Below are 14,569 nucleotides of genomic sequence, written 5' to 3' on the forward strand. Positions count from 1 at the left end.
CTCTGCTTTTTAATATGCTGTCTAGGTTTGCCATAACTTTCCTCCCAAGGAGCAAGCGTCTTTTAATTTCATGGCTGCAGCCTCCGTCTGCGATGATCTTGGAGCTCAAATAAATGAAGTCTGTTATTGCTTCCATTTCTACCCCTTCTATTTGCCAGGAATTAATGGGTCCAGATGCCATGATCTTAGTTTCTTTAATGTTGAGTTTCAAGCCAGCTTTCGCACTCTCGTCTTTCATCCTCATCAAGAGGCTCTTTAGTTCTTCTTCACTTTCTGCCATTAGAATGACATTCTGGTCATTCTGGCCAGAATATAAAATTATAATCTTGACTTAATTTTCAGGATTTATAGGCCCTAATTTAACTTGGTTTGTTTATGCTTTTGAATCCAGTAGAATTTAAGCCAATGCAGCAATACTATGTGAACCAATCTGATGAGGGGGAAAAAAGAAAACTCCATACTGTATGGCTGCATTGCTTCCCATACTTAGTGGAAATTAACTGGCTTAAATCAAGATATTTCTGCATTACTTGCTTGTGATGTACTATATAAACTGCAGAGAGAAATAGAAAATATACAGCTTGAAGAAACTGAAACAGTTGAGAGTCTGTAGAATAACTGATTGCGTAGTAACCCTATTGTGTGGTATTTTGATACTTAGAGAAAGCGATGTCCATATCTATTCCTGACTGTAGCATAAATAACTGTGCATATGGCATAAATAAAATGAAAGCAGAAAGCTGTCTTTCCCCCACAAAAGATTTTTGCAAACTTGCCCAAGTCTGCTACTGATCTTTTCCCTGGAGTAAAATTATATCTACTTGTGAAATAGCTACACCCCTCTACCCTTCAAGCTGTAGCGGCTATTTGCAACAGAACAAACCATGTGTATAATGATACCAAAAACCTGAGCAACAAATCCAGAAAGATGGAAAAATATAAAGTATCAGAAAATTAAATGTGAATCTTTAATCTGAATAATTGAAGTCCACTATTGTAATTTATTAACACTCCAAGTAAATTCCAAATTAAAGGCCCAGCCTGCTCCTTGTCCCTTACCTGTGTTAGGGTTATAATAATTTCCATCATTTACAAGGACTTTGTTAAAACGTATCACACCCACATCTTTAGGGAAAGGCTTCCTTGTGAGGCCAGCAGAGAAAGATACCAAAGAAGTAATAGCTCCTACTAAAATGGAAAAGTGAATATAATTTAAATATGTTTAAGAAAAATATTAATGCAAAACAAACAGTGCTGAATTTGTCTTATAACTATTTTTTCCCCTTAAATTAGAAATAAGCCCCATGTCTGCATGCAAAGCCTTGGATATTACCTCCAGAGCCACTCTCAAAGGAATATATTGGTGTGTACATAATTGTGTGTGTGTGTGTATATATACTGTATAAAATAAAATGTGCCAATCAATCTTTGGCTGCCTGTTTAAGACAGGATGCAAATCTATACAAATCCAAAGATTCTAGGCACCAGCATTAGGAATAATAATAAATAGCAAGTCTTTGATTTAACAGACCTTGGTTTAACAGACCTTGGTTTTATATGTTGTATGTTTCTACACCTGGGTAAAAGCCTATTTGCCATTTTTTGCATGCTTAAAAGAAAAAAAACACATTTATAAATCTCATTCCCCATTATTTTACACATATATAATATCACATTCAGATTTTATTTTCCAAGCTGCTTTGCCATATATCCATTTTCAACATTACTGTCTGAACTACACTTTGACAGGATAACAAAGAATATTGCAAACTTTCTTTGTAAATAAAAGGAAAGCAGTAAGTAGGTATCCATTTTTCTCTCCACTTGCTTCCATTACCCTTAAGTACAGTACAAGATCAATTTCATATTTTGAAATTATGTTAAAAGACCTATTTTCTCAACAAGATTTCTCCAGATAACATTTCTAGAAATAGTATTTATGGCATAAATAGTTTCAAGATATTAGCAAGTATATTGTGGAAATCAGGTTCAAGAAATTAAGAGGAGCAACAGCTTACCTTGTGGAGATGGAGGTCTTGGTGGTTTTGGATAACCTATAAAATAAGAGCATATATGAAAAAAAATATTTTAAAAACTATTATTCTCTTCTCTCTGTCCCATTTTACTAGTGTAGCCTACAGATAATTTTTTGGAGTAGTCCTTTCAAACTTAGTGATTTGAGAACTGCTATTTAAAATGAATTTGGACAGCTGTAACTAGAACATTCCCTTTTGCTATAGGGTGATTTCACAGAGAAGGAGGGGAGGGGGAGAGAGAGTGAGAAAAGTTCTATCCTTTCTCAGCAAAACAGCAATTAAGGATATAGTTAACCTGTGTTCAGGCTGGGCCAGTGTTAATAGCAGATTGTGCTGAAATCATGCAGTTTCTCCTCCTTACCGTTGATTAACTCCAAGTAACCTCCTACTCCTGAGGTACAGGAGGAATTACTCCCCTATTAATGGATTTAGGCAGATACGAACTCCAGACTGTTATTCAGAAACCATAGTAATGCTAATTACAACTTTCTTTGTATTCCATTTGTATCTGTTGTCCATTCTGATAAGTGATAATAAAGTGATAATCTCCTTTGATAGTAAACTCAGCAGTTAAAACTCATGAAACTGGACCCCCAAAGGGTCACTGGGAAAGTAAAGGGGGGATATAAGTATACTTAAGTATCCTGAGATTTTCATTAGTATTCATAGACAAAAACTTTAAAATAATAATGGTAAACTTCCCCAAAATATCCTAATGAGGACTGAGCTATGGAACGTTAAAAATAATTTGATACATAGCAAAACAGAAAACAAAATGGCTTGTTGAAAGAATGCAAGGTGAAATGGCTGGAAACCCAGCTAAACACACTTATACTGGGAAGTGAAATTAATTTCCAGGGTTTAGTTATTAAACACACACACACACGTACACATTTACTTCAGGTCAAATGTAAGTATGGCTTCCCATTTAACACCTTTTTATAGGATGACATTGGCCATTTGCATCTATGCTTAATCCAAACTGATGACATTCAATGCAATTTTTTTCACATAGTATCTGAACACCATATTACAACCAGTATAACCTAGATTTCATCAGTGACTTGAAAGTACTAATCACAGAGTTCAAAATGCTAATTTCCTCACCTGGTGCTCCTGCGTATCCTTCAGATATAAGCATGTTATTCTGGCCATCCTGCCCATCTATTCTTTTTGGTCGTCCTCTTCCTGACATTAGAAGCGTACCAGGAGGGCCTGCCTGTCCAGCTTCCATCAATAACCCACTTGATCCAGGCAAAGAAGATAATCCTGGTTTTGATGGCTGCATTGCAATTCTGGCATCTGATGGCTGAAGAGGTATTCCTTGCAATGGTGGCTGTATAATTACTTGTGGACGTGATGGCTGCAGAGGTATTCTTAGTTCTGGAATTTGTACTGGTATTTGGGGTTGTGATGGTTGCAGATACACCTCTGTTTGTGACTGTACGGAAGTCCTTGGTTGTGATGGTGCTGGAAACTTGCCTGGCTGAGATGACTGTAATGGTTTTCTTGGATCTGATTGTGGCTGAGGAGTTCTTTCTTGTGTTTCCTTTGGTAGCAACACAGATGGTTTTTCATCTAAAGATATGCAAAATCTTCCAGTTAGATACATTAATTTATCAAAATGAACGTATTTATGAAGTAACTATAACATTATGAAGGGGGGGGGATTTTCTTAGCCTAGCTCTCACTATCTTGCCTCTGTATTTTGCTTGTGCTAGGAAGAAACTATCTGAAGGACACGTACACAGAAGACCTTGAGGGGGGAGAGCGCAGGGGAAAGGTCTTAAGGGTAAAGGGGGGAACACTGGTTCAATCTGCCTTAAACTGCCTTATTAGTTGCAATCTATTGTCTTTGCAATGCTATAAAAACTGTGTTTGGAATCTTGTTGGTGTGGAGCTGCCCAGAACTTTCGCTGCCCGTGTTTTGGGTTGCTGCCCACCCAGCTATTCACTCGGCCGATTAAAGAGCTGTTTTCTTTTTAAGAGCCTCTGCCTGAATTCCTGGTTCTGGATTTTCTGAGATTCAGGTCTACGAACCTTACAATTAAAATTATAATGCAGAACTACAAGGCTAATCATATACTTCTATTTTATAATGAAAGGACCACATCAAGCAACCAATGAACCACAGTTATTCATCAAGAGATCTAGGATTTTTTCAGATGAGAAACCGGATACAGGTAGTCCTCTTGTTACGGTGGCAATTGGGACCTGAATTTCCATCGCTAAGTAATGCAGTCATAAAATCCAATGTCACATGACCACATCACTTAGCGATGGCAATCCCAGCAGTTCCAGGACGTGGGTGCTTAAGCGAGGACCTCACATGATCACAATGTGGGAAGAGGCAGGAGTCCCAAGTAAGCAGGCTGGTGGATGAGAGCTATGGGTGGGCACTAGGGAGTGTGAACAGGCAGATGGGTGCTGCAGGTGGGTAGGTAAGTGCCACGGGCAGGCATTAGGGAGCATGGGCAAACATGGGTGGGTACAGTAGGGAGTGCAGACAGGGGGGCATCCCTCAGTCACATGATCACAATTCATGTGCTTCACAACAGGCATGCATTTTCACTTGCAACCAACAGGGTAATACTGTACAGTATGGAAGGTGGAAGTAAAATTGTAAGTTGTGATCACATGATTTTTCAGTTAGTGACCATGTCATTTTGCTTAATGACTGAAGAAGTAAGGTTGTAAGCCCTGTTGTGGTCACGTGATTTTGACCACATCACGTAGCAACCACATTGCTGATCCTAACTGTGATTGCTAAGCGAGGACTATATGCTGTCCACATGCTGACAAAAAAGTATCTTTGAGCAGAAAGTTTGAGCAGAAACTCTTACAATCATCCATCAAATTTGCTCTGAGGACTGGAAGAGCCCTCCTAGATGGCATTTGGGTGATGCCCAAAGGATCAGAAAGGGAATGAATGGGCAGGACAACTAGATTAGGGCAGCAAAAATAGCATTACCACTAGATGGCCGAAATGAGTTTGTTTTCTGTATCTCTTTACTGCCATCTAAATGGTAATACTATTTCATCCAAATTGTGACAGCCCAAATCTTGTAGCTCTACCAATTGGGGTAAAACAGAAGTCCAGCCATATAATGTTGGCTATAATCCACAATTTCCTTTCAATCTTCTTGATTCACATACATTATTTCAGTCCAGCTGAAAACATCTAATATTATGTTACCATTTTTACAGATAGGTATCTTTCACTTCTGTAGCAATCTCAAAGCACAAACTTTCATATGTTTACTCAAAAGAAATCATACTGAGTTCAATCAACTTTATTCACAATTAAATTATTAAATTATTATCAGATAGAAGACTCAGTTTCTTAAAAAGTCTAATTTTGCAAAAAGGTATTCAGGGTACATCTTAATATATCAGTTCTTATTAGTATTCAAATTATTTTATCATATTCTTAACACTGCTGTCAAACAGTGAAAACAATGGTACACGTACTTCCCATGTTTGCAGTTGTGCTGCTTTGTTCTGTGCTAAGCCAATATAAATATTAAAAGCATGTGCAGTTAAGAAGGGAGACTGTAAGTTTGCATGAAAAATTATTTTTAATTAAAGAAATCTAAAAAAAATAGAGCAAGTAGGATTTATTGTAGGGCCACAGATAGCAATATTTTCTTATTTTAATTCATGCTAGGTTAAAACTACATAGTTTTTTTTAAACATTAGTTAAGGGAAATAACTAGCAATAATTGTTTGAAGTGGTGTTATAAAACATTCTTACATTCATATATACCTATAATCAGGGCTAAAAAATTGTAAGCCAAAGAAATTAAAAGCACAAGGAAAAAAAAAAGGAAACAGCTAAAACTACTTTGTATCAACAACATTCACTATACTTTTCCACATCTTAGCCTTGCAAACCATGCCTACTTCTGCCACATTCATCCATTGCTGCCTACATTGTTTTTTTGCCTATCTCAACAATTCCATTTAACTTCAGATTCCTTGGTCATCTTCTTTCCTCTCAACTCATTCATTCGTCCTTCATATATCTTTTTTGTGATTTGATCCTTATTCATTCTCTCTATATGACCAAATCATCTCAATGGACTTTTTATACTTTTGTACTCAATTCAGTTCTGCTCTATTTTACCATACAATCTTAAGAACCCCATTCCAATTGCATTCAACTTACTTTTATGTTTCTGATATATCTAATTCTCATTCCCATGTGTAAAAGAGGGCAGAAGCACACTTCTTTCATCAAGCATCCATTTTTATAATTCCCATTACTATCACTCCACATACATTTGTGGCACTCTGTAATAAAATTCTTTTCACTTCATTCAATGCAGCTTTAATGTCCTCTTTCTATACATTCAATGTATTGAAAGATTAATCTCATCCAGAAACACTCCATCCATGCAGGTATTATAGAAGTGGGCATCTCCCAGGAAGGGATGAAGCTACAAAGGCAGAGAAAAGAACAACATGAGAAAAGAGGAAACCAAGGGATGTTCTACAAGTAGAGTTGACATCATGCAGTTTTAATTGTAAGCCGCCCAGAGTCACTCTCAGGGGGAGATGGGTGGCATATAAATTTAATAATAAAATAAAAAAAATAAAAATCTATTTTCTGTTTTTTCATATAGGTCTTGTATTTTTTTTTGCTATTATTTAATCTTCACTTTCATTTTTCACTTCTTTCCTCTTCTTCCATGCCCTTCCTATCCATCCACCTAAGATCCACTCCTTATTTATGCACATGCATACATCTTATTATAACTGCTGAAAATGTTTGGAATATTTAAACTCAAATGGTATCATCCCAGCCAAATGAGCACAATTAGCTATGGGAGAAAATTCAATATTGTGTGAGAGTGTTTGTATGAAAGGATTAAGTGTTTATTCTTCCCTGGCAGCAGCACCCTGGGCACCCCCAAAACTGTTCCAGAATACCTCTGACAACAAAAATTTTAGTTTGCTTTTACCCACAATTGTCACTACAATCTCAGATAAGCCATGGTGCCATCTGATTGTACCTTTAATTTTCATAATTCTGAAAATTTGCTAATACAGTTCCTCTTACATGCAGTGTGTGTTAACCATACCAAATAGACTCTCATTTCTAAGATGCATTAATTATTAAGACAATACATATTTATCAATTATTTTCTCTTTAAATAATCTTCTCTCCTGTCTCCAGTTAACTGAAATTTTAAAAGGAAGAGACACAAAGACAAACTTTTATAGATAAGTGCCCCCATTCTGTCTCTTTCACATATTTTCACTTCATTGCATTTGCCCCAGATTGAAGGACAACTTTTAAGGGGTAACCATAAAGCTTCTCCAAGTTGTTCCAATTTTTAATATAGGTATCGTCAGATTACTTTCCACTATATGCTTTGAAAGAGATACACATATAAAATTGCATATGTCTCCCTTGTGTCTGTTACAGTGCATGGAAATTAGTTCTTAGTTTTCCAGTACAAGGAAGAGATGGATATGAGATGAGTTGCCATTTAATGTGCCAAGAAAAACAATCCACCCATGTGACTTTCACAACTATGGAAGGCATGATGTAATTCATAGTAGTGTGCAAGAACAAGAGGTCAAATCATGCTTCCCCCAGTACAGTTTCTGAAAAGAAATTTAAGACTCATTGGAGTAGAGAAAAAAATCACCCAGGACCTAGAATAAAAGGGAGATGTTATTGGTAGGAGGATGGAAAGATAGAGTCACATGATGCCATGAAAGGAATCTGAAGGAGAGTGAAATTTTAAAGTGATAAAAATACGTTGTTATATAATATTGAGGGTCAAAGTACAGTGGTATCTCTACTTACGAACTTAATCCATTCCGTGACTCTGATCGCAAGTCGAGTTGGTCGCAAATCGAAGTAAATTTTCCCATAAGGTTCAATGTAATTACTGTTAATCCGTTCCGGCGTCCGCGGACCACGCGTCAGGGGCAGAAAAACGGCCACTGACCACACGGCAGGGAGGATAAAGGCCGCGGACCATGTGTCAGGGGTGGAAAAATGGCCGCGGACCACGTGGAATGGGCGGAAAACGGCCGCGGACCATGTGGAATGGGCGGAAAAACAGCCGCGGACCACGTGGCACGGGCGGAAAATGGCCGCGGACCACGTGGCACGGGCGGAAAAATGGCCGCGGACGTGGAACAGGCGGAAAATGGCCACGGACCACGTGGAACGGGCGGAAAATGGCCGCGGATCCGGTTTGTAAGTCGAGGCGAGTTCGTAAGTAGAGGTAAATTTTGGGGCCGGAGCTGGTTGTATCTCAAAAAATTCATAAGTAGGGGCGTTCGTAAGTAGAGGTACCACTGCATTTATTTCCATTATGCTATGTATTTAACATGTATATTATATTCTCAGGTTTATATCAAACTATTCTATGAATTCTTAAAATATATTTTCTTTGGCAAGGGGGAAATAAGGAAAGATGTAGAAGGAATCACAAATTCTATTGGTACAAGGTGAAATACAAAGAACTGTGAGCCAGGTTCCCTGGTCAGTAATGCTGACAAACCTTACCAAATAGGCAGATGTATGCAGAAGTTTAGAGATCAAACATTAAATTTAGAGATAAAATTTAAAGAGATATTCATCTTCAGATGTTCTACTGACATGCAACACTGAAAAATAGACAGGTTCCATATGTCCGTGTGATAGCACTTTGCACTAAATGCTATTTTGGCCTTTTGGATGTCTGACACAGAGTTGCTTTATATCACACACAGCTCCACTGAAAGGCCTAATGATAAAGCAGCCTAATAATAAAATATGTTAATAAATTAAACAGGGAAAAGCTCATTTCAGGTGTCAATCCACTATAGCTTATTCAGTGAATAACAAGGATATGTTCAGATCAGTCTCATTCTTGTGTGGTATTAAGCAGTCTATAAGCAAGCACATATCTGTATGTAAAGCAGCTAGAAGAGCAGTCAGTACTTAGATACAAAATGCTTTGTTTACACTGTCAACAATTAATAACATGGTAAGACACAACACAAAATACCTGTCATCTCTGCCAATTAATGCAAAATAAAATACAATGAAAATAAATGTATGTCTGTTCAATTTTTTGTGCTGTTAAGTTAGTTTCCTCTATAAGAATAATGCAAGAAGCTAAAATTGGCTAAACAGTTAAGCCAACAATTCCATTTATACAAAATATAGAAGAGCCATGATTTGTGACTGCAATTCTGAAATGAAGCCTGTTACCTACCAATGTGTAAATGTATTGTGTGAACACATATACAAGCTTTTCTGAGTCTAATACAGATTCTTATTTGCAGAAATAAATATTGAGCTAACTTGTGGCTTGTTTGCTTTTTCCTCAATAGGGAAATGATGCTTATAGAGCCATTTTGTATATTTTTATATATTATGGGAGCAGCTGGAGAAATAACCACATTTTAGATCTATCACACATTCTCTATATGGAAAACAACATGTTTTAGTTGAAAGCTGGTATTATTTAATCCTTTTCCTCTGATACATTGTACATGAGTCTCCATGTACAAAACAGGCATCTATGGTGTTGTGAATCAATGGCAGTTACTAATCCTATTTTACTGGTTTAAGATGATTGCCTAGCACTTTTGAGTAGAAATCCCTTTTTCTGGAAAAGAAATTTGGTCCCAACCTAAATCTTCACATTATGAGCAGATTTTGCCATTCTGATGCTGCTGAGCATCTCCATGATCAGCTGAATCATCTTTCTGTGACCAAGCATCTCACTACCTTAAATGGAAGTGTTGAGTAAGCAACCAAATAAGGCTTTGATCCATGGTTTATACATACAGTCTACTCAACAATGTTCATTAACCTGTCAACATATATTTGGATTATCATTTAAAATGCCCTTGGCTCCATTGTGCCTGAAGTTAAAAAAAAAAAAAAAAAAACTGAACTGAACTGAACTGAACTGAACTGTCACAAGAGTGCAATATACTTTGCAGCTTAGAAAAAAGTACTGCAGAGAGTAAGATTGGGGAAGCAAGGAACAGAAACTTTTAATACAAGGCAACAAACAAAATTTAAAATGTGTACACTCACTTTTGGGTAAGATAATAACTTCTGCTATGATATAAAAAGCATATGTAATATGGTCTGTAATGCAAAAAATATTTTAATATCAAATATATTATGTGGTAAAAGTCAGTTTGGTGTAGTAATTAAAAGCACTTGACTAGCAGCCGGGACCATGTGAGTTCTAGTCCTGCCTTAGGTATGAAAGCCAACTGGGTGACTTTAGGCCAGTCACATGCTATCAATCCTAGGAAGAAGGCAATGGTAAACTCTTCCAAAAATGTTATCAAAACGTTATCAAGAAAACCACACACACCTGTTCATGTAGTCACCAGGTTCAAGACTGACTTGAAGGCACAAAAGATAAATAACATTTGGCAAATGCATATATATTATTTCCTTCTTTAATACTCATAAACATTTTTTGTGAGGGATCTTACAGTGGTATTGATATTTACATGAATGCACAGCTAAGTCCTGCTTTTCTCAGTTTTCTTTAAAGTGTCAAGAGTATTTATAGTTCTGGGCTGCCAAAATCTATACAACTATTAGATGGCAGCAAAGAATTACAGTATTTTGTATCTCTCTGCTGCCATCTAAACGTCAACTGGGTTTTTGCAGCCTAGATACATTTACAGCTCCAGATATAGAGGCAGGTAGTGTAAAATGCACAGAATCACGCTAGTACCAATGGTTGTAACATAGGAGTTAATACTATTTTTTATAGCAGCCAGAACAAATAATAGTTTAAAATACTGAGCATTTAAAAAATTAAAATGACCAAAATCTAATGAGAACTCATGCATTAACTGTCTTCCAAGATTTTGCTATCTCACAAGACTTTGGCCATTTCATACATTACAGGTAATCCTTGAGTTATGACCATTGGTTCAGCGACTGTTCAAAGTTATGATGGTGCTAAAAAATGAACTTACAACTGGTCCCCAAAGTTATGGCCATTGCAATGCCCTACCTCTGGTCATGTGATCACGATCTGGATGCTTGGCAACCTACTCGCACTTACGGCCGGTTGCCAAGCCCCCCGTGATCACGATTGCCATTTGTGACCTTCCCTCCCGGCTTCCCACAAGCAAAGTCAATGGGGAAGCCAGCAGGGAAGGTGACAGGTTGCTCAGGTAAGTCTCCCCCACCCACCCCAGCCTTTCTTCACTTGCATGAACTGCACCCTCCTTCCCCCTTTCACTCACACACACTGCGCCCTCCTTCCCCCTTTGGTTGCTCACATCATACCCTCCTTCCCCCTTTGCTCATTTTCATGCACCATGCCCTCCATCCCTCGCACACTGCCCTCCTTCCCCCTTTGGGGAAGCGAGTGAGCGAAGGAGGGCACTGGTGTATGTGAGCAAGCGAAGGGGGAAGGAGTATAGGTAGTCCTCTATGACCATTTGTTCAGTGACCACTTCGAATTTACAAGCCATTGCAGCACCCCTGCAGTCACGTGACTGTGATCTGGGCCCCTGGCAATCAGTTCACACTTACGACTAGTTGGCAAGTGCCCTGAGATCATGTAATTGCCAATTGCAAACTTCCCTGGCTTCCCCAGAAAGTCAATGGGGAATCTGGCAGGGAAGGTCACAAGCCACTACCGCCTGCCAAGAGGACTCCCTCTCATCTCTGGGGGCTGACTGAAAAAGCTCTGTGCCGAAATCTCTGGGGGCTGGCTGAAAATGTCTCATGCTGAAATCCAAGCAAGATTTTCAGACATGGAGGATTTTTAGCTCCAGAGTGGAGTAGCTTCAGAAGCCTCTTGACTCTGGGGCTGAAAATCCAAGTGGTTCTGAGGCCCTCATACACCCAATCAGCACCACTTTGCTACGCACCCTCCCCAACCCTCCCTCGCTCCCTCCCCCCGCCAGCAGTGTCTGGGGCTTGCAACTTCCTGCCAGTTTCCCTGACTTGATTGTGGGAAGCTGGCAGGAAGTTACCTTACCAACGACCCATGATTCTTGCTTAACAACAACAGCCGGGAGTACCAGGATTGTGGTCACTAAGCAAAGAGATCATGTGATGTCATGAATGACCGCATTGCTTAGTGACCTAAATTCTAGTCCCAATTGTGGTCATTAAGTGAGGACTACCTATACTTATGAAAGCTAGAAGTGATGTTATCTCAATAACACCTCCATAAAATTGGTGGCTCATGTCACAATAACTAAAAAAAGGAGAAGAGAACTTTATCACCTATCTCAAAAAAAAAAAGATAATTTTTATCAAAGATCTTTAAAAAATCAATGCATTACAGTATAAGCTTTTACACATAGATAATCAATTTAAAAAGTATTGCTTTAACCCTGTCCTCTTTCACACAGAGAAAATAATTGGGTTCACACATCATGCCAAACAGTTTGTTTAACAAGTGGCTCGATTCATACAATATGCTAAGTCAAAACTAAACAAATCACATTGTGGCTTAGTACACAGCTGGGAAAGCATGTGATCACACACATACAAAACTTAAAAGTCTATGAATTATACTAATAACTACAGTTAGTCCTCGCTTAACAACCATTCATTTAGTGACTGTTTGAAGTTATGTAAATGCTGAAAAAAGTGACTTACGACCGGGGCCCAAAGTTACAGCCGTTGCAGTGACCCTGCAGTTACGAGATCCAAATTTGGGCGCTTGGGTGCCCACCTGCACTTAAAACTGCAGAGGCACCAACTCCCCCCACCCATCTCCCCCCAGTTCTATGCCCTCTTGGTCCCCTGCCACCCCGTACTCCACTGCCCCAGCTGACCATTGCCGTCTTCTTGCTCCAAAAAGCCTCTTTGCAAAAAGCTCCTGGGCAGGGCTGGGCTGGGCTTTTGCTTTGCGCTGCAAAAAAAAAAAAAAAAAAAAAGCAGCACCTCTTTTTTCCTCTTTTTTCTTCTTTCTTTGTAGGTAGACCTTCTCCCTTCCATTTTCTGCAGGTAGACTGGTCCTCCTTCTCCGGAAGGTGGGTAGACCAGTCCCACCGTTGCCCACGGTAAACCAGGACAGCCTTAGCTCTCCAGTAGGGCTAGACTAGGCTTCATTTTTTTTTTTTTTTTGCAGCATGAAGCAAAAGCCCAGCCCTGCCCTGCCCAAGAGCTTTTTGCAGCAAGACGATGGTGAAAGTCAGCTGGACTGGTAAAGTGCAGGGTGACAGGGGTCTTGAAGTGCAGGATGGCAAAGGTAACTGTAACTGGGACTGGGCTGGGTGGCTATGGCTTCCTGGGGCACAGCAAGCAGTGGTTCTGGGGCTGCTTGCCACCCCACAAGGCAGGGTGCAGGGCAGCCAGAAGGACAGAGATGGGAGGGGGCAAATAGTAAGTGGGAGGACTTGGAAGCAGTCCCTTACCTTACTGAGGCTCAGGACTGGGAGGGACCAAGCCTGGAATGGCTTGGATTGGGGTGGGTACTCATTTAATGACCCATGATTCTCAGTTAATGATGGCAACTGGGACTGCTGGGATTGTGGTCGCTAAGCAATGCAGTCACATATCTTGCTTTATCACTACATTGTTTAGCGATGGAAATTCTGGTCGCAATTGTGGTTGTTAAGCGAGGATTACCTGTACTTTGCATCTACACTAATAACTACACTAATAATGACGACTCCATCCACTACAGAGAGCATGGATAGTTCATAAGTCAGCCTGATCACTGTTACCTACATACTTCAGATAGTCACTCATGCCCTAGTTACCTCATGGCTTGATTCCTGCAAGCACCCTATAGAGGGTTGCCCCTGAAGAACACTCGGAAGCTTCAGCTTGTCCAGAATGCTGCAGGATGGGCAACAATGGGCATGCCTTGGTTTGCCTATGTGCCACCCCTGCTCTGCAAGCTGCGCTGGTTGCCAATTTGCTTCCAGATGAGATTCAAGATGCTCATTATGACCTATAAAGCCCAATGTGACAAGGATGTTTTGAGGGACTACCTGTCTCCCATGGCATCTGCCCGGCTAATACAAGTCAACAGGATTGGTGCACTCCTGGTCTCTTCTATTAAACAGTATCATCTTATAGGATCCAGGAAGTGACCTTCTCTGTCACAGCCCCTGTGAACTTTTGGAATGATGTTCCCCTGATGTCCAGGTGGCTCCCATCCTGTTGACATTCCAAAGTGCCTTAAAGACCTGGCTGTTTTCCCAGGCCCTTGGCTAGGGTAGCTTGAGCCTCTTGAGGGGTGTGCCTGTATATGTTTTCTGTATTGTTGGCGGGATCTGCCATTTTGTTCTATATTTTTTTACTTGTTTTCTATTCAGTTTGTTTTTCTTTCTTTCCCTCCCTCCCTCCCTCCCTTTTTCATTCTGTTTGTTATGTTGTCAGCTATCCAGAGTCACTCTGGACTCAAGCAGTGCATAAATAAGTTAAATTAATGCCTCCATATAATCCATCACACTATTCTCTTTGGGTCTAAGCAAAGTTATACAATGCACAGAGAAAGAAAGTAAGGAAAAGGAAGTGTAATTAAATCTAGCTTACATCAATGCTTCTTCATACTTTTCTATCCTTGCAA

General features: G+C 39.5%; 1 protein-coding gene across 2 annotated transcripts in view; it reads right to left on the reverse strand.

Moving 5' to 3' along the window:
- The window catches only part of EMILIN2 (elastin microfibril interfacer 2), a 43,434-nt gene that overhangs the window by 4,688 nt on the left and 24,177 nt on the right, over positions 1-14,569 (reverse strand). The window contains exons 5-7 of one of the 2 annotated variants that reach the window (XM_088131055.1): positions 3,144-3,614; positions 2,019-2,054; positions 1,060-1,185 (exon numbers count right to left, since the gene is read on the reverse strand). In XM_088131055.1, the coding sequence (XP_087987181.1) occupies positions 1,060-1,185; positions 2,019-2,054; positions 3,144-3,614 (633 nt within the window). Of the gene's footprint in view, positions 1-1,059; positions 1,189-2,018; positions 2,055-3,143; positions 3,615-14,569 lie in introns of both variants that reach the window. The other variant, XM_088131054.1, reaches the window with a different exon arrangement.

This window comes from Python bivittatus, unplaced genomic scaffold (assembly GCF_059951505.1).
Source record: "Python bivittatus isolate LINGU-HERP-01145 unplaced genomic scaffold, Pbiv_v1 ctg000840_np1212, whole genome shotgun sequence".
Taxonomy (NCBI): domain Eukaryota; kingdom Metazoa; phylum Chordata; class Lepidosauria; order Squamata; family Pythonidae; genus Python; species Python bivittatus.